The 25,213-nt window shown below is 42.0% G+C and overlaps 1 protein-coding gene across 2 annotated transcripts; it reads left to right on the top strand.

The window, feature by feature from the left end:
- The first annotated feature begins 377 nt into the window (after positions 1-377).
- On the top strand, positions 378-11,271 carry LOC117729677 (guanine nucleotide-binding protein subunit alpha-14-like). 2 transcript variants are annotated; one of them, XM_034530963.1, is made up of 8 exons: positions 378-650; positions 1,030-1,191; positions 2,855-3,039; positions 3,760-3,914; positions 5,382-5,510; positions 6,390-6,519; positions 7,297-7,450; positions 10,105-11,271. In XM_034530963.1, the coding sequence occupies exons 2-8, from the start codon at positions 1,041-1,043 to the stop codon at positions 10,308-10,310; spliced, it is 1,110 nt and encodes a 369-aa protein (XP_034386854.1). In that variant the 5' UTR covers positions 378-650; positions 1,030-1,040; the 3' UTR covers positions 10,311-11,271. The 2 variants fall into 2 exon arrangements, with proteins under 2 accessions (XP_034386854.1, XP_034386855.1); XM_034530964.1 differs by having other exon boundaries at positions 1,019-1,191.
- Positions 11,272-25,213: the final 13,942 nt, after the last annotated feature.

The following is a 25,213-nucleotide window of genomic DNA, read 5'->3' as shown; positions in this document are numbered from 1 at the left end:
TTAAGTGCGTATGTAGATAATGGCCCTTGTGAGAGATATGTTTAAAACAAAAATATACTATTAGGTAGTATATTACATGAAATTGCACCTTACTGCACACAATGATCATATGTTTTGCATGTAAATCTAGCAAAATATGGCAATCCACAGATAAAGAAAGTATGTATGACATCGTATTTAAGTACGCTTTTACAATGAGAAGAAAAAAAACTAATTTCTTTCTCGCATTGTTGTCTTAACAACTAGGTAGAAGAGCAACTGCGTGCTCTTATTTTGTAGGCACGATCGTGTGACTTCCGGCGCTGCCGCGGCTGTTTGCCGCTCTCTTGCCGCGTCGTCGCCCACAGCGCATTCCTGATACAGAGTGTTTCCAGCGGACCACAGAGACTGAACATTCCTCTGTAGGCGCGGTGGACTTTCTCGAGCGGCAGGTTGTTTCGAGTGGGCTGAAAAAACACCCCCATAAAAAAAAAAGAGCTGGTTTATCGGCCGTTGTCAGCGGGGCCAATGACGCCGCTCGCTTGCCGCAGCGACAGTAGCCGTTAGCCGCAGGTGGACGTGGACTTGGGGGACACCGTGGGAAATGGACCGCGAGGAACAATCAGTGTCAACCGGCTCGACTTCAGGGAGTGTGACGGACTGATTTGGAGGTTAGGAGCTTTATTGTTTTGTTTGTTTGTAACTTTCATAAACTCCCTCTTGAACCAACTTGAATTACAACAGCGGCAGAAGTTGATTTAAAACACACTCAATCAGGTGAATTTGTCAAAGACGGCTTTACAACTCTTGTTATAGGCGCAGATTACTGTCAAAGTGACATTTCCGGTGTGTGTGTGTGTGTGTGTGTGTGTGTGTGTGTGTGTGTTTGTGTGTGTGTTAGACTAAATCCTGACAGGTCTAATGAGTTACCAAGAAAGTAAAAACGTCAAAGACATCAAACGGACACCGGGCAACTTGGCGACGTGTTTATGATCGCTCCTTATCGGCTCATTAAATAAAGCTGATTATTCATTAACAGTTTCATTTCAGTGGGTTTGACCATGGAGGGCTGCTGGCACTGGTGCCACCGCAGGTGTGTGTGCTGTCTGTCCGAGGAGGAGAAGACAAACATGGCTGTGGACAAAGAGATCAAGAGGATCCTCAAGCAGCAGAAGAAGAAGGAGAGAAGGGAAATTAAAATCCTCCTGCTGGGTCAGTGATTGCACACAGAGCACCTTTGTTCACCTTGTATGTTAATGGAGACAGTATATGAGGCCTGTGAAAAGCGAATAGATGAATTAACCAAATACAATATGTAATACACATGAGACACTTGAGGCCACGATAAAGGCACGGCCGCCATGCAAATTAAAACTGCTGGGCCTGTTTGGTAGCCTGTTTGGTAGCCAATTGAGAACACTATGTGATGTGTGTCACAGTGTGAGTATGTAAAGTATGGTCCAGATTGGGATCGGTTGTACCTGAAACCACTAAAACATACAAGCCTTCTCCACAGCTGACTGGATGACTTTTGGATGGAGGGCATGACAAATGGGGTAGAGAGAGAGGGGTGAGGGGTGGGGTGGGGTCCCACACACACACACACACACACACACACACACACACACACACACACACACACACACACACACACACCCACACACACCCACGGCCGGATTCTAACCGAGGGCATTACAGTTATGGTGACAACTTAGCTACAGAGGCACTCCTTGCTTAATGTCCCAATGGAGTCAGATAGGTACACAGGTACATGCAGGTACACATAGGGATGCACTGATATGTATACCGATATCAGATATCGGGTCGACAATGACGCAAATAGCTGGATTGCGTATCAATGACAATAGGGCAGAGTTATTCAATGAGATTCTATGTTTGTATACTTTATACATTGTATACTGGAATTAAAAAAGTTTAGACCACTTGCTTATCGGGACTGAGAAAGTCGGATCGCTGTATTTCTCTCTTTGTTTTAGTTTGAAGTCATTAGCACAGGAGGTACAGAAAGATGCATTTTTTCACTGACTTGCAGTCTTATTTTGGGGCAATACAGACATAGTGTTTAACCACCTCCGGTAAATGTCCTGGGGGAAACCCTGCCATGATGTGGAAAGTAAACAATAACATTGAATCATTGCCCAGTTTCATTTCCCGCATCACTGCAGAGCATGACAGTAAGCAAACGTTTGTGTACGGGAACAGGACTGTCAATAAAACACTGTTCGGTTGGAGGAATAAATGCTATTCTTCAAAAGGCTGTTTCGTGGAATAAGAAGAGTTTCAGTTTCCTCTTGCAGATGGCTGATTGATACACATCCACAGAGAACACGCTCAACAGCAACTAAATCACTGTTGCTCTGCAGCCTGTCGACCTCTCCGTGTGATGAGATACAGAAAAATAGATACAACAAAGGAAGCCGTAAAGTGTCAATACAATAATCTACTAAATAAAGTGGGTCTATTTATCTGAGACACTATTTGACCTTGGGGCTGAAAATTAACAGCGGGGAGAAAATATGCATCTACTAGAGTGACGTCCGGTTCAACAGCGTCACCTTGTTCTTCTGTTGTGGTTTACTGATGTTATCTTTTCGTCCCTTCACTGCAGAAGTAGCTGAGAAATGACGTCTGTCATAACTCACTGTATTGTCTTGTTCAAATTCAGCTTCTGACAACTTGGATTTTTAGCGCTACCCTTCTTTCCTAAAGCCGCACATTGGGAAACTTGGAAGGAACCCACAAAGACACAGGCAAAGCATGAATAAACACACAGGGAGCCGATAGCGCCAACACCTCTGAGCGGCCCCGATGCCAAAACTGTAATAATCATCTTGGATCATTATTATTTTCTTAGGTACCGGTGAGAGCGGGAAAACCACCTTCATCCGACAGATGAGGATCATCCACGGACGAGGCTTCTCAGAGGAGGAGAGGAGGACCTTTGCCAAATGCATCTTCCAGAACATTCTCACAGCCATGAAGGCCATGACAGGAGCCATGACCTCTCTCAGAATCCCCTACTTCAACCCAGAGAACGAGGTACGAGGCGGGGCCGCGTTGTCGCAGAAGCACAACGCCCCCCACCGGTTGAAGCTCTGTCAGCACTGTTGCTGTTGTTCGCGGTGTTAGCTCCTAGCTGTTAGCTGTTAGCTGCTAGCTGCTAGCCACAGGGCTCAGATATCTCTGTGTTCCAACTTGTCTGTAGGCAGGCGAACCTACAGGCTGTATGGGTTGTAGCTGCTGCTGTATGTATAATCTTGCGGCGATTGGCTGAAACCAAACCAAAAGTATTTTTTGTTTGTGTGGATCCGAGCACAAGAACGATCGATTGCAGGTATCGTTAGACTGGAGGAGCACACACACACACACACACACACACACACACACACACACACACACACACACACACACACACACACACACACACACACACACACACACACACACACACAGAGACACACACACACACACACACACAGACACACACACACACACACACACACACACACACACACACACACACACAGACAAACAAATAGGTCAGCACAGGTGTGCGGGCATCAGGGCAAGTGCACTCACTGGAGTCGCGGGATTGTGCCCACATTAAACATAAGGCATCAAAACACACACTCAGCGTGTTGTCGTCTATACAAAGAAGCAGGCAGTATCTCCATGAGCACCGAAGAGCTTTGTGAAACGTCACAAAAAGAAATTTGCCGCACAAACTTGTATGTGCCGATCTCTCTCGCCGTCTTCCAGATCTACGCCAAGTGGCTGCAGGACATCAACACAGTGCACGTCAGCCAGCTGGAGCGAGGCTACGTGGACGCAGTCCGCCGCCTCTGGTCAGATTCGGGCCTCCGGGTCTGTTACAGCCGGCGCTGCGAGTACCAGCTCCTGGACTCCACGGAGTAGTGAGTAGCTCAAAGCTCCGTACACTGTACCCCACCCTGAGTTAGGACAGGCCATCAGAGGGAGATCACACCTCCTCAATGACCAAATGGAAATACTCTACTGTGGTACATGTTTTTACTGTATACTTTGCCATAGAGACATCTAGGATCAAAGGAAATGCAAACACTTCAGGTGGTGTCAAAGGGTATATTCTTATATTATTATGACTAGAAGTTCACGTCATAATTTATTAATCTCATGAATCATTCAATCGATATTTAAGTTAGCATGAAATACAGTAAGACAGAAAATTCCCGTTTTCCAGAACCAGCTTATGTTCAGTGACCGAAGTCGTTGTTGTCAATTGTTTGCCAAGTGACTAAAACTGTCTGCGTCACTAGATTGCTTCAAGAATGAGACACAAACAGATCATTCATTATCATTCAGTCAAAGAGGTGTAAATAAAACAATCGGAACATGCTAAAAAGTGAAATATTATTAACACAACTGCAGTGACAACGTCACCGTTTCTGTACTAACCGGTGTATGACAAAAGACCGTGCGGCGACATATTGTTATATTGTTTGTTTATGCCACATCTGACCTTTGTACCCAAACTTGCAAGTGGACACACGGCGAAAGAAAAACTGTCCGTCTAGAAAAGTTGAATTTATTTCTAACCGTTGAAGGCAAGAGAAGCTGTGTGTACTTATTAGTTTCCATTTTTTTTTTTATTCTCAGTTGTAGTTTTCTTTTATGTTTGTGATTACAAAGCAAACAATCTTAATATTATCTTAAAAAGAGGGCCTCGCTTCGTTTCAGCCCCACATCCTTGGTTGTCATTGTATCACCCAGAACAAGTTCGTAGTGGTTTTGCACTGACGCCACTGGAGGGGGCTAGTTCTTTACACACTGCACTGCATCCAGACTTCTTCTTTTCCATTCAAAACCACCAGTTGATCAACGAGTCTCTGAAGAAGCGAATTGTTTAGAAAACCCTGAACAAGTCGAGTCGTTTGAATCCGCGTCAAAAGATTTAACATCCACTAGACATGAGCCTCACGCTGAAAGTATCTGATGTGTCACAGAACAAAGGCTCAGCCTGCCTCTGTTTTCTCTTTTCTATTGCTGTATGTACCCAGCAGCTCAATCATCCCGGTGTGTGTGTGTGTGTGATAAGAGACAAGGCAGGAGCTAATGACAGCTTGTATCAACACTGGCCATAAAGCTGTCGCCTGTACACAGGGAGATATGGACTCACTCTACTCCCTTCTTGGATTTTTAATCACTGTTTTTTTAATATATATATATATATATATATATATATATATATACACACATATATACCATCGTATATCTTGTGTCACTTCCATTTGTTTAACACGGTTGAGGCCTGATTTGGTGTAAACGATATGAGGCAATGTGTTTTACTCGCGCTCAAAACAGACTCATGAGAAAGACGTTCTTTTTCTTCTTCTCCCCGTCAGCTACATGAGTAACCTGGACCGCATCTCCGCCCCGGACTACATCCCCACAGAACAGGACGTGCTGCGAGTTCGATTCCCCACCACGGGCATCCACGACTACTCCTTCACCATCAAGACCATCACACTAAGGTGACCGGTCTTCAGACTACCAACCTGTCAGGAAAAAAAAGAAGAAGAAGAAGCTTTGTCCGTTCGGATGCAACCGGATCACATTTCTGAGTCCGTACAAAGAGGTGTCGCTCTCCGGGTTTATTTATAACATGTTTCTTTCTGAAGCCAGAGGAGGATCTGACTACAGCCAAGCAGACAAAAGATCAAAGTTCACTTTGGATGGAACACCGTGTTCCCAAATGAAATGACACCTGCTCTTAAATCACGAGGTATAGCTCTGAATCAAAACATCCGAACGGAAGAAAAGCTCTGACTCGGTTCGACGAGTCAAACATCAAAATGAAACGACAATTCCTATTTGTGATCATCTGTTAACCGGAATATTTCAGGGTTTTGTCGATTAGGCAACAACACTGAGGTTGATGTGACTGCGTTTCCGTCCGTATCAGGTGAACAGTGTAGACATCACAGAAGTTTGAAGTGTAAACAGACAACTTCCCTCTGCCCCAACGTTTCCAAGTGGTGATATTGTTGGCTACTACCAACACAGGCCATGTCTGCTCACACTGATACTCTTTAGTTACTGGGGAAAGCTACCGAGGTAAACAAAAGCACTATCCTCTTCCTTTGTGTTATAAAAAAAGAAGACATAATCTCACAGTGAAAGTGAGGCTTATAGGGAACCAATCTAAAAGGCGTGTCATCATTCTACAGCCATTACATCATGCCTATTGCCACTTTAACCTCGTAGTCAGAGCTTTGTTCAGCTTTGTGAAGTCCAGAACCATACCGGATGGATAATACTCTGCGTACATGTTCATTTTGAACAGACGTAGCACTGATGATTGCCCGTTTCGATTTCTTGTCGGAGGGTTCAAACTGTACTCTTCCTGACAGGATCGTGGACGTGGGCGGTCAGAAGTCAGAGCGTCGGAAGTGGATCCACTGCTTTGAAGACGTCACCTCCCTCATCTTCCTGGCCTCCCTGAGCGAGTACGACCAGGTCCTGGAGGAGAAGGATACCATTGTAAGAGCACTGAGAGATATGTCTGTCTCCCGACACTCTGTCTACCACAGGTGGACAAAATAACAGAAACAACCTCACCTATCAGAACCAAGATCCTCTACTGAAGTAAAAGTAGTTATACCAGAAGACTCTATTAGAAGTAAAAGTATTTAATTCATCATTATGCAGAAGAGACACAAATGTTGGTATGTATACAGTTTGTTTTTGTGGAGCTGCAGCAATTAATAGTCGTAGTTCAGTGACAGAAAACTAAAAATAATTGTTAGTTGCGGACCTATATTATTGGATTATTATTACTACAGCATTAACATATACAGACATTTAACAATGTAATTAGTCGAGGTGAAGCCACTTCTACCCGCTTTCTAAACGGTTTGGTCGTTTCATCTTTAAAAATGTAACATATTCCATCAACTGATAGGAGGATTTTAAAATGAACTAGTAACTACAGCTGTTATATAAATATAGTAAATAGAACGTGATGTATTAACCTCTGAAATGCAGTAGAGTAGTACATCCATACATCCATCTTCTCTTGTGTGTCTCATCCAAACCTATTTCATTGTAGTCATTTCATCCGTCCACCAGCAGGTTTCACTCTTGCACAAGAAAACCTCCCCTCTCTCTTCCCTTAGCCTCTCTAGCCCTTGGCTCCTTATGTCCCTCCCTCCCTTCCTCCCTCCCTCCCTTCCTCTCGCACTAAGCCGTTTATCTGTCGCAGCCACTTTTTAGTCTGCCAACAAATTCATTAACCCCCCCCCCCATATCGGTTTTCAGAACCGTATGCATGAGAGTCTGGCTTTGTTCTACACCACCATCCATTCCCCTTGGTTCTTCAACACCTCCATCATCCTCTTCCTCAACAAGACTGACATCCTGACAGACAAAGTGCAGACCTCTGACCTGCAGAAATACTTTCCAAGCTTCACAGGTAAGCTGAGGATGCCCGTGTGTGTTTGTTGTTATCGAGGTAACATGGTACTAATGGCCACCGCTTTCCAGACTGAAATATTACACATTGACATTTTGTAAAGTACCGCCACCAAACAATAATTTCCTAATGTCACTAATTTTAACGTCTTCATACAAAGGCAGCATCGGGTTTCATGCAGGCTCCCCTCTGACTTTAACCACGTATTAAACATGCTAATCTCCATCCAGGTCTGGGTGAATGTTCACTTCCACATCGCAGTAAAGTGAAGCAGAATTGAATCCAAGTCTAAATCTAAAATCTAAATCCTGAAGGTGTTTCTAGGGTAGCATAAGAGTCACTATAGTAACGGGTTTTCTAGATGTGCTCAAGTCAATTCGGACCGGGATGGTAAACCCTTATATTTGGTTCAGTTCTCCCACCGAGCAATAAAACAAATAAATAAATATCATTCGTAGGACAGTCTTGATTATTTGAAGCGGACACAATCGTGGATGATTAGTTTTGAGAGCTATAAATACGAGGCTTGCAATGTTGTTTTCCTCTTCTGACCAATTTGCTTTGGGCCTGAAGCGACCTCCTCACATCCTGCTGCAGCCACGAGCAATAATGTGTCTTTAAAAAAAAAAAAAAAAATGATAGTGATTTCAGCCGCAGCGTGTCCCTGAGTCTGAACTCTCCATCACTGTCCTGGTGTCAGCATAGCCAGCTATCATTACATCTTTTATAGCGAGCGTTATTTCTCGCACGCACACACACACACACACACACACACACACACACACACACACACAGTTGCAAATGAGTCACTTTCAGGTACTTGGTGTGCTTAATGATGTGGCTGCAGCCTGTAGCTCTGCTGGTGTGCCCTAACAGTCCCCACCACCATGCGATCCCCCAACCTCCACCCTCTCTCCCTCTGTTACCCATGGCAACCCAGACCGATACTGAGCTTCACACAAGCCCTGCATCCATCCCCCCATCACCCACCCCCCGCTAAACCCTGGGTCTAAATCTGAGTGCAAGGTGGTAATTGTTTGTGTGTGTGTGTGTGTGTGTGTTATGCAGTGTGACCACAGTGTTTCACCACCAGTGTTAAAATAGTGACTCATACAGGGTCAAGCTACTTGATGTCCATTTAACGTTAACAACAGCTGCTCCCAGCTCTGGCTGCTGTTTGCTGCTGATGCTGCCGTGTTCCTGTGTGGAGACCGTGGGCCTTTCTAACCGCTGTAACGACACGTGAAGGCTGCTGTTGTTAAAGTAGCCTTGCAGGAGTCCTATAAGATGTTAACACAGTGAGAAGCTTGGCGCTGGATTAAATGATTATTCTGGTGACGCAGAAGTCATTTATCGAGCGAGCAATATCACAATCGCCTGCTCCCAGCTTTTTCTGTTGGATTTATGGCCGCAACCAATGATTATTTTAGTTAGATTGTCTCTCTATGTCCTCGATTATTCGCTCATTTTGATTATAAAAAGCATTTCCCACAGCCCGAGGTAATCTATTACGATAGCTTGTTTTATTTCACCATCAGTTCAAAACCCCCAAATGTCTAGTTTACTATCTAATATGACAAAGTTGTTTGTCGTTAGTTGAACAAAAAAAGCCACTTTAACGACGTCACTATGGGCCATGGGAACTTTTGTTTTGCACAATTTTTTTCCATTAAAGAGATTAATTGAAAGAATGATGAACTTAATCAATGAAGTACAATTCTTATTAGTTAGTCCGTCCCCTAATAAATGGGATCCTCTCTCGTTGCCCTTCTGTAATGGTGATGCTCCAATGTTTTTTATCCAGCAGGCTTTTTTTTCAGTGCTTCAGCTTTTGCTTTTACGTCTTCTCACAACACCCCGATGGCATAACAGAGGCAGTTATCGTGTAATAACTATTTACAGAAATAATAAACAAGAAAACTCAAGAAAATGCCCGCCAGTCCCAACAATGAATTTGTATTACTGTGGTTATGAAAACTGCCTGCAATCATCTTGTCATTCAATTTGCACTTGTGAGCTGCAACTGCTCTTCATCCAACAAAATGACTCCGGTTGGGAAATTATGAAGCAGAACTTTTTGAAGAGCTTTTTCTTTTGTCTCAAGGTGAAGAGAATAATGAGGGATTATGTTTCTGTATTTGTAGCCTCGCTTAATTTTGTTTGATAATACTGTTGCATTATAACAACATGTTGTTTCATGTGATAATCACGCAGGATTAATGAACTAAGAGATGTGCAAATATCCTGAATGGTGCCTGGAAGTTACTCTGATTGTGCTTTCATTATTCAGGAAATACTGAAGATATGGTAGTTAATCTTTAATCTAGTCTTCTAGCAGTTGTATTTATTTATTCAGGCTGCAATGAACAGCTAGTTTTAATCATGAAGAAAGTTCCTTTTACAATCTCCTGAAACAAAAATGACATCTTCGAATAGCTTCTTTTGACTCTCAACAGTCCAAAAACAAAAACCTGAAAATATTGATTTGTTATCACATAAGACAAAGAGGAAAAAAATGGAACAAAGGAACATTTGGTATTTCTTCTTAAAAAAAGAAATCACAAACAACTAATCGATAATAGTTAATTTTCTGGCATTTGACTGACACCCAAGCTAAATTCATCTTTCACTGTCCTTCTCACACCTTTTTACAGGGAAGAGGCGTGACCCCGAGGACGCCAAGAACTACATCTGCAAGTTGTACGAGCAGCAGGCCGTCAACCACGACAACAGGGACGAGTGGAAGACTCTGTACCCGCACTTCACCTGCGCCACAGACACCAACAACATCCGCAGGGTCTTCAGCGACATCAAGGACACGGTGTTGCTCAAGTCTCTCAGGGACTACGGAGTCATCTGAGGAAAACGAGGGTTCTGGACTCCGCCTGCACGCCTCACTTCCACTGGCGAAGGCCAAAATGTCACTTCTTTTTCTAGGATTTTATTTTTTCTGAGGCAAAAATCTGACCATCGTCCATCCTCCATGCTTCTGTCCCCTCCTCCTCCTCCTCCGGCTCCTCTTCTCCCTCATCAAGTCTTATTGAAGGAGGACGGTGGAGAACAAAATGCCAAGTTCGTACTCATCTCTCATCTCTCACCTCCACCACCCCACTCTCTCCTCCTCTTCCTCTCAAGTAGAAAACATGAAGACGTTTAGGGAGATTGGGAGAGACTACTCGACTTAAGTGACTTCTGATCAGGGAGCGACGAAGCAGTATACCCCCCCCCCCTCTCTATTTTGAGTGTTTGGTTGTGCAATGACTGAATTGAACCGTAAGCCGAGGCAGAGATGCTATGAAGTACTCGGCTGCCATTAACGGAGTAATTACTTTTACAAGTGTTTGGATACACCAACCTGCCACTCACATTTCATTTGGGTCCACCAGGTACACTTGGGTTCAAACATAAACTGTAAACGCAAACACGTTTTCTATTATGTAACATGAATGGCAATACATGAGTTACAATCTACTGCACCATTTATTATCAGACATCCTGAATTGGGGGATTTTTCTATCTGCGATCAACGTCAACACGGAGTCTTCGTCAGAGAGCCTAAATCCTTATTGACTAGTTGTCTCACGCTGGCAGTATTGCCATCTGTTCGGCACCGCCTCCTTAAATTATTGTGTGCGGGAGAGATTGCGTGACCACCAGTGGGTTATTGTGCCTTTGTTTAATGGTGTTGCATGTGGATAAAATACAGACTGTGTTAAAAAACAAGCGAAAAGCACAACAGGTGCATCTAATGTGATGTGGACGAAAGACAAGTTGGCCTAGTTGTAGAAAATGTGGAAACTATATATATATATATATATATATATATATATATATATATATATATATATACATATATACATATATATACATATACATATATATATATGTATATATATATACATATATATATACATATATATATATTAGGGCTGCACGGTGGTGTAGTGGCTAGCACTGTCGCCTCACAGCAAGAGGGCTGCGGGTTCGATTCCCGGTCGGAGCGGTCCTTCTGTGTGGAGTTTGCATGTTCTCCCCGTGGCAGCGTGGGTTCTCTCCGGGCTCTCCGGCTTCCTCCCACAGTCCAAAGACATGCTGCAGGTTAATTGATCTCTAAATTGCCCATAGGTGTGAATGTGAGAGTGAATGGTTGTATGTCCCTACATGTGCCCTCGATGGACTGGCGGCCTGTCCAGGGTGTCCCCTGCCTTCGCCCTATGTCAGCTGGGATAGGCTCCAGCACCCCCGCGACCCTAATGAGGATAAGCGGTATTGAAAATGGATGGATGGATGGATATATATATTAATTAGAAAATGTCATTAAAAAAATTAACAAATAAAATATATATATATATATTTTTTAATGTAATTACATTTTTTATAACATTTTCTAATTAATGAATTAGCATTTCTTAACTGCTGGATGAGTAAATAGTTTAAACACAAAAGTTTGCCATATCAAATTATAAGGTGTCAAGGCTCAAACTCGTTTCCACTGCCGTAAAGTGCCCAAAAAATCATCTAAAGCTGTTTACAGTGCTTAACGCTCTATTTTTCACAATGTCAAATATACAAATGGTCGTAGAATCTGAAATGTGCCTGTTTTGTACGCTTGAACATTCAGTCTCCGTAAAGCAATAAAGCCAACAGCAGATTATGCAACGCTCAATACCATTTATGCAAAACTCAATACCATGAACCTGAGCACAGAAGACGCTGGAAGAAAAAAATCCAACATGCGATCTGCCGGTTATGGATAAATCATATTAACAATGAGGTCTGAAATCCCAGTGCATCTTATTTATATTTCGAGATGGGAATTTTAGCATTTTGATTAGAGGCCGTGTTACACTTTCCCCCCATCAGCTGCATCATTGAGTGTTGAGTGGACATTAAAATTCATTAAAATAGCTGACCTTGATGGGAGGCGAACATTAGCTCCCAGTGTGTCTGTTTTGTGGTTTCGGCTGCTCTTTTGTTCATTGTATATAAAGTTGTTTTGATCTCCACACTTGCTACACAATGTTACTGTACATTTACTGATGACTACCTTTGATTGAGTTTCAACTGCTGTATTTGCTGTGCTGTTTACCGACAGCACAAACTGATTGTCTAGAGAACTACTTTTTTGGCTTTGGGAAACCTCCTCTCATAGGGTGACAGTGAATGATTCGGTGTAGACTCAGGTGGAGGAAGCTGGCAATTCTTTTGTGTTCTAGTTTAATATTAAAAAGCAACTTTTGAAACGCACCCCTTTTGCTTCCCTTTGTCTGTGTGTGTGCGTGTGTGTGTGTGTGTGTGTCTGTGTGTTCTCTGTCACCAAGACTAATACTCATCTTGCAGGCGGCTGCAATCACACGCTCGCTGTGACTCGCAGTTTGCAAATAAAACACCTGGGTTTGCACCGGATTGACACGTGGGATTTTGTTTCACGCCGAACTCATTTCAAACACAGGTGTTGCATCCGTTAAGGGGAAAACGGTCACAATGTTTGGGGTCCTTCTGCCTCAGTCCAACAGTTTTGTCTGCAGTGAAGGTGCCTTGGTATTTAATGGTTACCTCCACTCCACTATATTTGCAACATTAACATGAGCAACTTCCTGCAGGTTAAAATAAAAAATATACCAATTATTCTGCTGTTGCTTGTACAGGAAAGTTTAGCAGATATATTACAGTATATAGATCCATGAAATAAAGACCCAGGAATCTGTAGTAGAGTGTCAGGCTTTTAGTGAGCATCTTTCTTTTCTTTGTAAAATTGTAGAAATATAACTGTCTATACACATACACGTATACACAATATAAAACTATGATTCAGCAAATAGCCATAATGAAAGAAAAAACAAGATAATTTTAACATAGATGTTCATTGAGATTGGGATTAGCATATATTACTACAATATAAATGTTATACTAAAACAGCAAATACACAGATAATATATTGGAGTAGATATGTACATGCTACATCTTGAGTACGTACAGACTTAGACCTTCCAAAGCTACTAAACAGTGAAAGTGAAAAGTAACTGCAGCATGTCCTCAAAATAGAGTCAGAAACCAAAAAGGAACTAACTACGGCAAGAGAGGAGGGATAAATATAAGAACCAAATTGCAATACCATTCTACACCACTTGGTGTATCTGATGCAACACATAACAATTTGGGGGCAGAACACTAAATCACGAGGACATATACGTGCAAGATATTTGTTTTTATTCATATAACTCAGTTTATTGCAGCGTAAACATGCAAAAACTCAACCGTACTGTGCCAATACAGGGCAATACCTGACTGACTGCTGACTCCTCGCTCACTACTCTTAACCTGTTGGCCGGTGCGGCCCGCAAGGGATAACACAACTGAGTGCATCACCAATGATTGTGTGTTTTACGACACCTCACAGCCCCATTGGTGTTTAAACTGGAGGTTAGCCAATTGTGCGTTGTATTCCTTCGATCACACAATGCAGCGTACGTTCCATCACATGGCTGACATTTAAAATGATTAATTCCTCTGAGACCGTGTGCAAGTCTCCTAAATAGTGTCTATGCTGGCAAAGATGAGGGGATTTGACAACAGGTGGGAGGCCAGGCTTTGGTGGCCATTGCTGATAATTAGGGATTTGTTCATGTAAATCTCAAACGACGTACCCACGAACTCCGTCAGCTGCCATCGCTGTTCCCGTCAAGCCCATCCTGCCTTAACCCCGGTTTACATTTGCTCAGCTCCCCTGGGTGCTGAGCGACTGGGGAGAAGTCCAGCAGCGTGTGTGATCTCCTGTGCGGAGGCAGAGCTGTAGATGTGCAGCGCAGGTTAGCCGGTGGGCTTTTTAAAAATCCTTTTTTCCTGCCTGGTTTGTTGCTGTGGACTGTCTGTTGCTGATAAGAGAGGGCCAAAGCTTTTCCATTTCCTACAATGTTCCTCAAAGCAGATACACGCCTGCTGTGCACTTATCAAACATACACGCTGCACACATATAAAGATGTAGACCCAGACTCTAGCGCGGCTGCAATCACTGCAATTCCCTGTCAAGATTAGTGGGTAAAAATAGCCGCGATAATATAAACACCTGTAGAACACAATGAGACCCAAAGCCTGGCAGCGAAGTGAGGCTGTGAACGTTCAGAGAGGCTCAGATGAAACTGATTGTCGAAGCTGTAGTTTGTGATGTTGAATTGGATCCCACCACTGTACCCACCCGGCGCCTTTCCACAGGGGCAGAGGCGGGTTTCTTCGACAGGTCTTTTCGAAGCCATCGAAGCATATGAGCACACGTTTTTTTACTCCACTTGGGTTTTTTCCTAAAACAGCTCCAGAATTGGCAACAGCAGCCGGCCCTTTGTAGCCTCGCCGTGTGCTGTTTGGAGAACATTGCTCGACTCACAGGGGGCAAGAGTCTGATAGCTGATCGATAAATCCTTGACCTGCTTTTTGTCTCTGACATTTAAAAAAAAAAAAAAGAAGCACAATCGAGATTTTATTCAGTAATAAAATCGAAAGTAATGTTGCTCTTTACTTCCGTTCATGTTCTATAACCAGCCGGTTTATGGGCTTATTGTTTGTTGATGTTGTTGGAGATATCATCACGGCAAATAATTCAGCTGCATGATGGCATTGATGTTGTCAATGGTGAAAAAGAGGAAAAGGAAGAGGAAAAAGAAGGACAATACATCTTCTGAAGTGTTCTCTGCTCAGCAACACCTGGCTCTGCCTGCACTTTGTGTATTGATGAGTTTTTTTAGAAACTGCTGTCGGGCTTTTGGTTTATTAACGTGGAGGAGGGAGTACATCAAATGTTCCCAATTAAAATTAAGATGAATTGCAGTCGCGGCTCCCCTGGTGTGTCTCTACTTTTGTACGCGTCTCTAAATCTCTGCCACACAGACGGGTCATTAGGAACTGGAGGCTGCTCGGGTACCACGGCGACGGCGCAGCATGAACACACCACATCGCTGTCTGAGAGCACCGGGTACGATATCCCAGAGTCCCACAGCAGCGCTCAGAGAGCTTTATGTGCCGGAGTTACTTGACATAAATAATATGCTGCATCATACACTTGTAACCCCGAAAGCTTTCAGGAAACCACCTTCATTTAACTTACAATTTTACAAAAAAGGAGACAAAAGGTTTTTAATTCAAATTTGAATTGAAGCTGAAATCCCCAAAGGTTTGGATTTATGAGGTTAGTACATTTATAATCTAATTCTCTGTGAATTACAAATAAAATAAAAACACTAGTTATTTCTTACTAACTGCAACAAAGAGTCTTTTTTATTGCACAAGAGGTCATCTGATCATGTAAAATACAATGAATCGCATAAAGAGAGGCAAGTTTATAAAGAGCCACCGAGGTTACTAACAATATATTCAAATATATTCAATGTCATTTTATATATATATATATATATATATATATATATATATATATATATATATATAAAAGACAATGAAGTTGTGTTCAGCTGCTGCAATTGTCTTCCTGCAACACAAGAAGCTATTGTGTTTTTTTATTACTCTCATCATTTAATCTAATGGAGCACAAAACTAAAGGAAGAGCGAGACCGCCGATCATCTGCTCTTATCTCCCTTGGGGCTCAATGTCACAGCAAGATACACACACACACACACACACACACACACACACACCCACCCACACACACACACACAAACCGTTATTAACGTTGATGTATTGTATGTCTCCTTCACCTCCTCCTCCTCTCACGCAAGTACATAACATTAAAGTTTCCAAAAAGTTATTTTTTCCACTCACTCAGTGAGCTATACACTGTTTACCTCATTATCGTCCCTGACCGCTGACACCCAACCAAATGGAAAAGTACAAACACATATATTTGTAGCTGGGGGAGACGCCGTCGAGATATGAGATCCGCATCAAGTGAGCAGATTAAATGAAGAGGGTTTGTTTTGGTGGCCCGCTCCTCCTCCCCGGGGGGATACATAGTCTACTCTGGTCTGGCTTAGAGCTGTAGTTCAGTCCGTACAATATTTTAAAAGCTCCGGGTTGTATTACTCTGCAAGGACTAATTTAGTTTTAGTTTGTCTGGAGTGACGGTGGTGGGGAGGGCGGTGCAAATAAGAGAGAATTTGCAAATGGTTTTCAATAAAGGTTCACAAAAACGTCTGAGAATAAGAAGCTGGTGTTTGATCAATAAATGCAATAAGTTCAAAACAAAAGGCTTCGTAGCTCAAATGTCTTCAAGAATCCTCATGTTTAGCTTTCATGCACTCAGCCTTTAATAACTGTTCCTACGTCTGTTGAACTTTCCATTCCATATGCAGTTTACAATGAGAGCGGCGGCAGAGTAACCATATCATTAATAGGTCATTTTGCAACAGCGAGTCCTTTAATTCAAACAAAGGTAGACTTAAGCAGCCCTGTCGTTTCTATGTGGCGACTGTAGTTACAATGAGGACTGTCGCTACAATGAGGACTGTCGCTCATAAATCCCGTTAGCTAGAGCCGGCTTCTTAGCTAATTTGTGCCGACAAACGTTGGAGCTTCCTGAACAGAAGAATTGATCAGGGATTCCTGTGGTCGAGCATCGTCGTTACAAAATTTTTTTGAAATTGTGTGAGGCCAACATAACTGTAACTTAACCTATTTAAACCTGTTAAACAACTATTTCAGGTGCCATTTCATTAACACTGTATTACCGCGTTTGGCCACACGGGGCAGTAATACCAACAACAGTCTACTTTATCTCAATAAGACATTTAACGTGTCCTTTTTTGGCTCCTATGCAGTTGCGTTTGTACCAGAATAAAACATTTTAAAAACATGTGTCTCCATGTTCCTCCACGTAATTTGCCTGCGAATGCAATTGACTGGTGGAGCAATGTTGAAACCTCTCCACGTGAGTGGTGCTGCACAGGCTCCTGAAATGTGAGAGAAGTAATTATGGCACTCAGCGGTGCATGTAGAGAACGTAGAGCAGCAGCTCTCTGGGAGAACTCTCCAACAGTGGCTTTGGCTGTCTGTCCTGCACAATTACAGGCTGAGGAGAGAACGTGACACTTCTTCAGTGGAGCACTTTAATGTACATTTAATGTAATGCTACTTCTGGCTCTTCAGACGCATGTTTTACCTTCATTTACATAAAAAGAACAGATAACATATTTCAAGGGGGAAGAGAAGTCTTGTGCATGCATTTGACTTTGGCTGCAATCAACAACTATTTTTAAATCGATTAATAGAAATAAGATTGTACAAACCTTTTTGTACAAACCATTTTTTCTACAAATTAAATAAAATAAATGGACATTGGCGATGGAGCCAAGCACTGAGCTAGCGTGAGACATTTTCTAAATAGTAAGGTTTTAGGGAAAATGCAGTGAGCATCCAACTCGATGAGACTTGGGTTGTACTGCTCGAGTTGTTTGAGAGACTGTAATCCGATGTTTTGATGTAGTTTATTAAATGCATCCCCCATTTAATCAAATTCATCAAAGGCTTTCTATGTTTTGGGATTCTTTCATAGTGGAAGCATGGCAGGAGAAATGTTTTCTTTACAAATCCAAGAAAAGAGGGTCAGTTATTGATCTACAAATGGTCATTTTGGGGGGTTATGTAATCCTTTAAGCCACTGCCACTGGGATTTTAGCTGATGGTTTTATCCAGCAGTTGATTAAGCTTTTATAAAACCCATGTTTGGTCCAGTGGTCACACGATTCCTGATTCCTGTTACGTCTGCGCCACACAGCTTATGAACAAGTCTGAAAGTCGGTTACTCATCCACTGTGTGTTATTTCTGCCAGCCGGCTCCAGTGTGGGACTGCTTATTTAGCCTCGAAGCTGCAGGGAGTTAGCAGGAGTTCTGTGTTTCCTTCCAGGAGGAGAGTAATGAGTATTACAGAGACAGATGGCGTGTGGCTGATTTTTTTTACGAGCGTATTCTACCACCTGGGAGTCAGAGAGAGAGAGTGCCACAAACTTTGGATCCTCGGGTAACAATTTCCGAGGGCATCACATTATTGCCAAGACACAGCCATGCAGCGGAAATGAAAGAAAGATGATTCAAGTTACCCAAATGTACACCACATGGATAACATGTGCAGCTTTTATAAATATTGAATGAGAAACAGCTTCCCAGAGTGTTTAACGAGTGGTACACACTTGAATGTGGATCTTTTCTCCTTTCTTTTTCTTCCCTCATCTCTTTGAATTATAACTTTTTTGGGTCTTTTTAAACATTATAAAGACTATTGAACTATTGTTTCTCTCTTCATCTGGCAGGATCTGGAGTTTATTGTTTCCTGTTTTATTTTGAAGTCCCCGTCTCTCGTGTCCTCTGTTTACCTGCACTTCCTGTCCCTGATTGTTTCCTCCTGTGTCCAATCACCTGCACCTTCCCTGTGTATTTAAACCCTGTTTGTCTCATTCCCCAGTGTTGGTCCGTCCTGGTTAGATCCCTAATGATTGCTTGTGTTAGACCTCGTATTCCTCAATTTAAGTAGTTCCACTGGTTAAGTGAAGGATAAAGTTTATTTTCAACGTTGTCGGCGTTTGGGTCCTGTCTCTCGGTGGCATCATCATTAATTTCAGTAAGGAATGCGAGTGAGAAACAATACCAGCAACGTGATAACAACCAACCTCATGAACTTATTAAATCAAACATGCACATTCACCAAGAAGATCAGTTTGTCCTCATGACTTCAAAGTAAGTTACTGTATCAAACCAGAAAAGCACAAGTCTTATGAATTGTATGAAGACCTCCGTACGAACACGGTAGGAAGAAATGACGCCATCATCACCGCGTCAGCTGGCCTTTTTCCCAGAGTGCGGGCTCCTAATCTTAGCTGCCCGTTAGCCTTCAGGATAATCAGCTGCGCCCACACGCGGCCTTTGTTCTCGCCCTTTGTCTGGATCCACAGGAGCAGGAGAGAGCGGGGAAGGCGTTGTGGAGGAACGGAGCTCTGGATTGGTGCGACTGCACCAGTCAGAGCAGGACTACAGAGCGCTAAATGATGCATCATTATAATGATTATATAGCATAATGGCATTGAAATTGGGCTCAGGCAGCACAGGCAGCAGAATTTCGCATCAATCATTTCTTTTTTCTGGCCCTCTCGCTTTTTTCTGGCTCTCCCTCCTGCTCTCATCCACTGGTTCTCCTTTTAGTCTATCTGCATCTGTTTATCTCCCCTTGATTTTTTAAATGTACCAATCCTTCCGTTTGTCTTCATCTCTTTCTGCCTTCTACATTCTCAGCCTTCTCCGCTTTCTCAGTCTTTATGCTTTCATGAATGAGGAAGTGACCTGGAGAAGCAGATCTGAGAACAGCAAACGCTCTGGATTCAGACCCTGAGCGGTCTATCGGTAAAGTGCTGAATCCTGGTCCCAACAATAAAGAAGCTGCAGACGTGGAGGACTAACACAAATAAGTAAGTGTCAATCAATGAATACAAAAGTCCAATTTGATGGTTTGTATTGAGTCCAATATCAGTTTTAATCACCGTCTTAGCTCAGTGTCCTCGTGTGCGGCTTGAAACAGAACATTTTAAGCGTATTTTAATCAACAAGGGGATGGGTCACTTTAATATCAATACTTCTATGTTAAAAGAACATGAATAATGTTAGCATGATCCTTACATACAGTATGTGGGATGTAATACCAACATGGTTCCTTGTTTCTTTATGATCTGTGGGGTCAGGAATTGGAATATGTGTACCTCTGCAAGTCAAAAACTTACATAAAACTATTGACAATTATTAATTAATGATAAAGGGATTCATTGTGTTGGTTTGATGGTAGTATGAAGTGGACTGGTCACCTGGACTCCTGCGTCTGAGCTGTCTTTACATCATCATACTGGACACTCTGTCGTTGTCCCATAAAGCCAAATAAGCTAAAGTGATACATCAGAGATATTGTCAACAACTTTGTTTGCTCCCCCTTACAATTTAAGTCCCAGAGGTTTCACAGCAAGCAGGGTAATAAACAATAAAACAAACCATCTCATAATGGGTGAAAAATGTTTTTTCTCTTATTCATCTGCCTCAGTCTTTTGTCTTTTAGTATCTCTGAGAGAATTTTGAAAACACGACGCAGATGCTCACTGTAATTTCGGCACACATGGTGGCTTTTCTCCAACATGAGCCAGCCTCCCACAAAGCTCGGAGCAATTAAGTGTATCTTCTGTTGGTTCAGTTTGATATAAGTAGACACCATCTTTTACTTTTTCTACTTATCATGTTGGTGAATCACCCACATCTTCTCCGGTTTAGTTTAAAGTCTGTTAAAAAAGGTAAACCTTTGAAAAAACATTCAAGAACTGGTTAGCCCATACCTCGACTTCATCTGCATTAGGTCACGCATGATAAAGCTCCAGCATGTCTGTTTATTAAATATGAATGCATATTTTAGGATGTTCAATCATTAGAAAAAACTAAAAGGTTTAAGTAATGAATTGACAAGCTCAGGGATGTCGTGTTGGTTTGAGGAGCGCAGGCTCACTGAGTGTCGATTACGAATCGTCAAATAGACTATTTATTCGGGGGCACCATAAATTAAATCTGTCAAATGATTCCCACATAAAATAACTTCTCGCGACAGAGCCTTTGAAGTCCAAAGAAAGTTATGTTTTTAAATCGTGTACACATTAAATCATAAAGAGTCATCTTTTAGGATTTTACAGTTGGATTAACATTAAGTTCATTAAGTTCTTGGAATTTAATCAGTCGATAGTCCTGATTAAATTGTCCTGAACAAGTTTTAATGTCAATCAAGGAGAACCAGAGAGGTTCTATCCTTTTATGCTGAATGAAAAGAGAAGAAATGAATAAATCCTGCTCCAGGGGGGAACCGAAGACATTTGATCCACTGATTCAGAGGCTCTCTGCTCGGTGGTACGGGGCATAGTGTTTGCTGGAGGTATAATTACAGAAATAGATGAATATAATGGTGTAATTACCTCGAGAGAAGGTTCCTTGAAACTGAGCCCAACAAAAGTGTGTGTCTATGTGGCTGAATTAAGGGGTTGTGACAGAGGGGCTGTAACCTGCATGCATCAGTGTAGAGATCTGGGGAGCCTATTTACATTTTGTACACTAATGGCTGTTTGATTAGACGAGGTGGATGAGCCTGACCTTTGAGAGCTGTGATGAGGCTACTTCCATCTGTGGAGGGCTGTGACACACAAATACCTGCAGACTTACCCATATTTACACAAGATAGATACGGCAAAAATAAATATACACATTTGCCGAAAACTATTTCCAGCATTTTAAAGTAAAGCAACAGTTTGACATGTCGTGCGTTTATTCGCTTTATTGCAAAGAGTAAGACAACAACATCGATCATACTCATGTCTGTATGTTAGAGTTGCTCAATACGAGTTTGGAAGCATTTATATTAATTTATTTTAACATGTCAACAGCTGAGCTAACAGTGCTAACAGTGCTAACAGTGTTAACAGTGTTAACAGTGCTAACAGTGCTAACACTACAAGCAATGGCTCAAGTAATGCACTTTTAGATATGAAGGTACAGTCGGTCTGCACGATGCGAGGGTAAATTTGTGATGTGCGATAACATTGTTCAATATTGCGATGGCAATATGACCTTGCATTAAATAAACAAATATTTAAATATTGAAGTATTAGCGACACTAATTTTATATGACAGTCTGGTTGTCTTTAAATTGGAGCTGCTGGTGAGGATCTTTAACCTTTGGATGGAGCCAGGCTTCCTGCTTCCTGTCTAAGATAAGCGAAGCTCTTCTGGCTCGAGCTCCATAATAGACAAGCGGTATGAATCTTCTCATCGAAGTGTTATAAAAAACATGAAAAGACGAAATGCTGAACTATTTCTTTCAGCAAGGGAAACCAGTGAAGGCGAACCCAACTTCACCCATGGTAGAATCTGAGAAGAAAACACAAAGTACGTCTCTACTTGAGATAAGTGGAGAGCATCGTGGTGGTTGGGGTGGTTATTTACATGCACTCTCGACCTTTCAAAGCAACACATTATGGAGCACTTACCCGTGCCTAACAACACGGTAATAATATTTTCGAGGCATGTCTGGGTGACCTGCAGGAATATGTCCATCACCTTGTTGTGTATTTGTGGATCTATGTGTGTGAACTTGAGCATAAGGTGAAACCAACAATAATACATGAGACAAAATGACAACTTGCGTCAGAAAACCAATAATAAAGGCATTCTTAAAGTGATTCTTAACTTGAGAATGTTGAGAAGTTTTATTTAAATGTAGGAACAAGGTGCAATAATGCATCTGCCTGAAATTTACCGGCGCATAAAGGCACACATATTTCATTGCTTCGTCTCGTTATTATTCTAATAAAACAACTCACAGCTGTCTCTACTTTCTCACCATCATCTAATGCCTCCTCTGCGCTCCAGGCCCAGACTAACAATGGCACATTTTAATTAAGGACAGAGGGTAACCCGAGACCTCGGATGATGAATCGTGACACAATGAATCCTCTTTATTTTACAAATGTCAAATCATGATCTCCGGGTCGGGTTTCCTCTGCCACTGAATAGCTCGTGTTTAGGGGGGTTCAGCTGTCATCTCGTCTTCGGTGTCACGTCCGGGCAGAACACAGGACACAAATGCAGGGTCTTCCAGGTAAAGTTGTCTTTATTTGTAAGACGGACTCTCCAAAAAGGAAAAAGGAAAAAGCAGGGCTATAAAAGATTATCAAAAAACAAAGATCACTCCACTCTTGGAGGAAAACAAAAACACTCCTTAAAAACTGGAGGCACTACGAAAGATTATCTAAACCAAAATCACTCCTTATGGAGGAAACAAAAGACTATGAAAACTTTAACAAACAACCTAAATCTTAGACACAAAAACATACAAAATCAAAAATCACTCTCTGGGAGGAATCCAATGAAAACGGAAAACGATGGCTTGGTATTTCAAGACTTGGTACAATGGCAGGGCTAGAGGGGCCGCAAGGACAGAAACGAACACACTGGCACAGGACAAGGGAAGACGCCGACTATAAGTACACATGAGGGAAGTGGAGACAGGTGGACACAATCAGGAATTAGGCAAGACAATCAGACAGGTGACACATGAGGAAGGACAAGGGACCTGAAACGCGAGGAGAGTTACTATTTCAAAATAAAACAGGAAATGACAAGACAAAAAGACCCAACAAAATAAAACAACTTCACCGCGGTGCGACATTCGGTGCTGAATCCCTCTGCAGCACAGAGAGAAAGCCCAGATTAAAGCGCTGTGCAAATGAATACAGAGGCTGGAGACACTTCAGGGGGAAATGTAATGCTTAAAATCTATGATTGAGCACAAAGGTACCTCTCCGTCTCGAATGTCCTTTTCCCTCCGACTTAGCCAGAGGCGGAGGACTTCCTGTGTTTACCTGGGGTCCTCCGTTTCCTGTCTTGCTTCCTATCAGTGCAATAAAAACCCTCCTTGAGCCAATTAAAGCAGCTATCATGGCTGTGATTACATCACTGTGCTTTGATGTGACAAGAAAAATCACATTCTACTATCAATATGTTATGACTGTCATACTGTACCAGGTTTCTATGATTCGGATCATTAACTTTATCATTGATTGGGTGATTGAATCTGCAACTACTTGGATCGAGGGCTGGGCGATGAAAAATGACTATCATTATTTTAGTAATCAATATGCCATTGATTAATTGAGGAAGCGTATTATAAATAATAATTTTGATTTATTAAGGAGCAACTGTAAATATCCAAAAGAAAAAAATAAGATGGAACAACTAATTGGTTTCCTTTTTAAGAAAAATCAATGTGCAGGAAATAATTATTGTATTTTCTATTTATTGTGTTTTGATCACATTAGTGTTATACATTACAGGCTGCTTAGACCTTGTGTTATGAAGTTAACGAAGGTTAAACAAAGCTTTGATGATCTTTAGACAGTTACTCCAAGGAATCGTTTCAGCCGTAATCACAATATTTTTGACCAAATATTGAGGTATCGATCGATATGGCAAGATGATGTAAGACTGACGATTGAGTGCTTTCTCAAAATATTTGCAAATTAACCTTTTTTTAACTCGTCAGTAATGTGGATATAGACTGGTAATTAAATAAACCAATTAATTCATTAACACGTGACTGTAACACGGCTTTAAAATCAGGAAAAAGACAACACTTATTACGATATCCAAAATCTACAGTGTCATTTATCAATATGATATCTATACATTGGCCATTCCTACTGGGATCCCAAAATGTTAGAATGTTATTAGAACAAAACATGAACATTTTGGGGCGAAATGAGGTTTAAGGAGTCTTCCCCTGTTCATAATAATAATGGGGAGTTTGCACTTTTAGCAGAACAGCTGATTCCATGACTCGGTGAGCTTTACTGTCGTCAAAACACTAAAATCTCTGCGGGGGTTTTGAAAAGTTGTGGATAACTAAAATGAGCAGAGAGACATTCCCCGACGCGAGGGGGCCTTCAGCATTCATCTCAACAGGGTTCCCCTCATTCTCAGACATGAATGTCATTAGACTAGCAGTCGCTCCCCAGCATCTCCATCCAAAGAAATGGAGATTTTTACATTAGAACGCATGATAGAAAATTGTTTTGTTAATATGTGGTCTGTTTTACTGGTTTTGTAGCACAGGCCACAACATTGGAGCATGAGGAAAAAGTATCAAGTAAGTCCACAGGAGGTTAAAACTATTCAGATTCTGTGTGGCGAGCTTCTTTTTCTCTGTCTCCAAATCAAAAATATTTGATCTGCCGCTTGAAATCGATGCATTAAA

Source organism: Cyclopterus lumpus, chromosome 4 (assembly GCF_009769545.1).
Source record: "Cyclopterus lumpus isolate fCycLum1 chromosome 4, fCycLum1.pri, whole genome shotgun sequence".
NCBI classification, from domain to species: Eukaryota; Metazoa; Chordata; class Actinopteri; order Perciformes; family Cyclopteridae; genus Cyclopterus; species Cyclopterus lumpus.
The sequence above is the reverse complement of the archived record's forward strand: the minus strand, read 5'-3'. Positions and strand labels throughout refer to the sequence as shown.

Bases quoted from the DNA above. Each gene is read 5' to 3' on its own strand.
- LOC117729677 (XM_034530963.1), top strand. From the start codon at position 1,041: ATGGAGGGCTGCTGGCACTGGTGCCACCGCAGGTGTGTGTGCTGTCTG. The intron at 3,915-5,381 runs GTGAGTAGCTCA...TCTCCCCGTCAG, and splicing joins CTCCTGGACTCCACGGAGTA to CTACATGAGTAACCTGGACC. The intron at 5,511-6,389 runs GTGACCGGTCTT...TCTTCCTGACAG, and splicing joins ATCAAGACCATCACACTAAG to GATCGTGGACGTGGGCGGTC.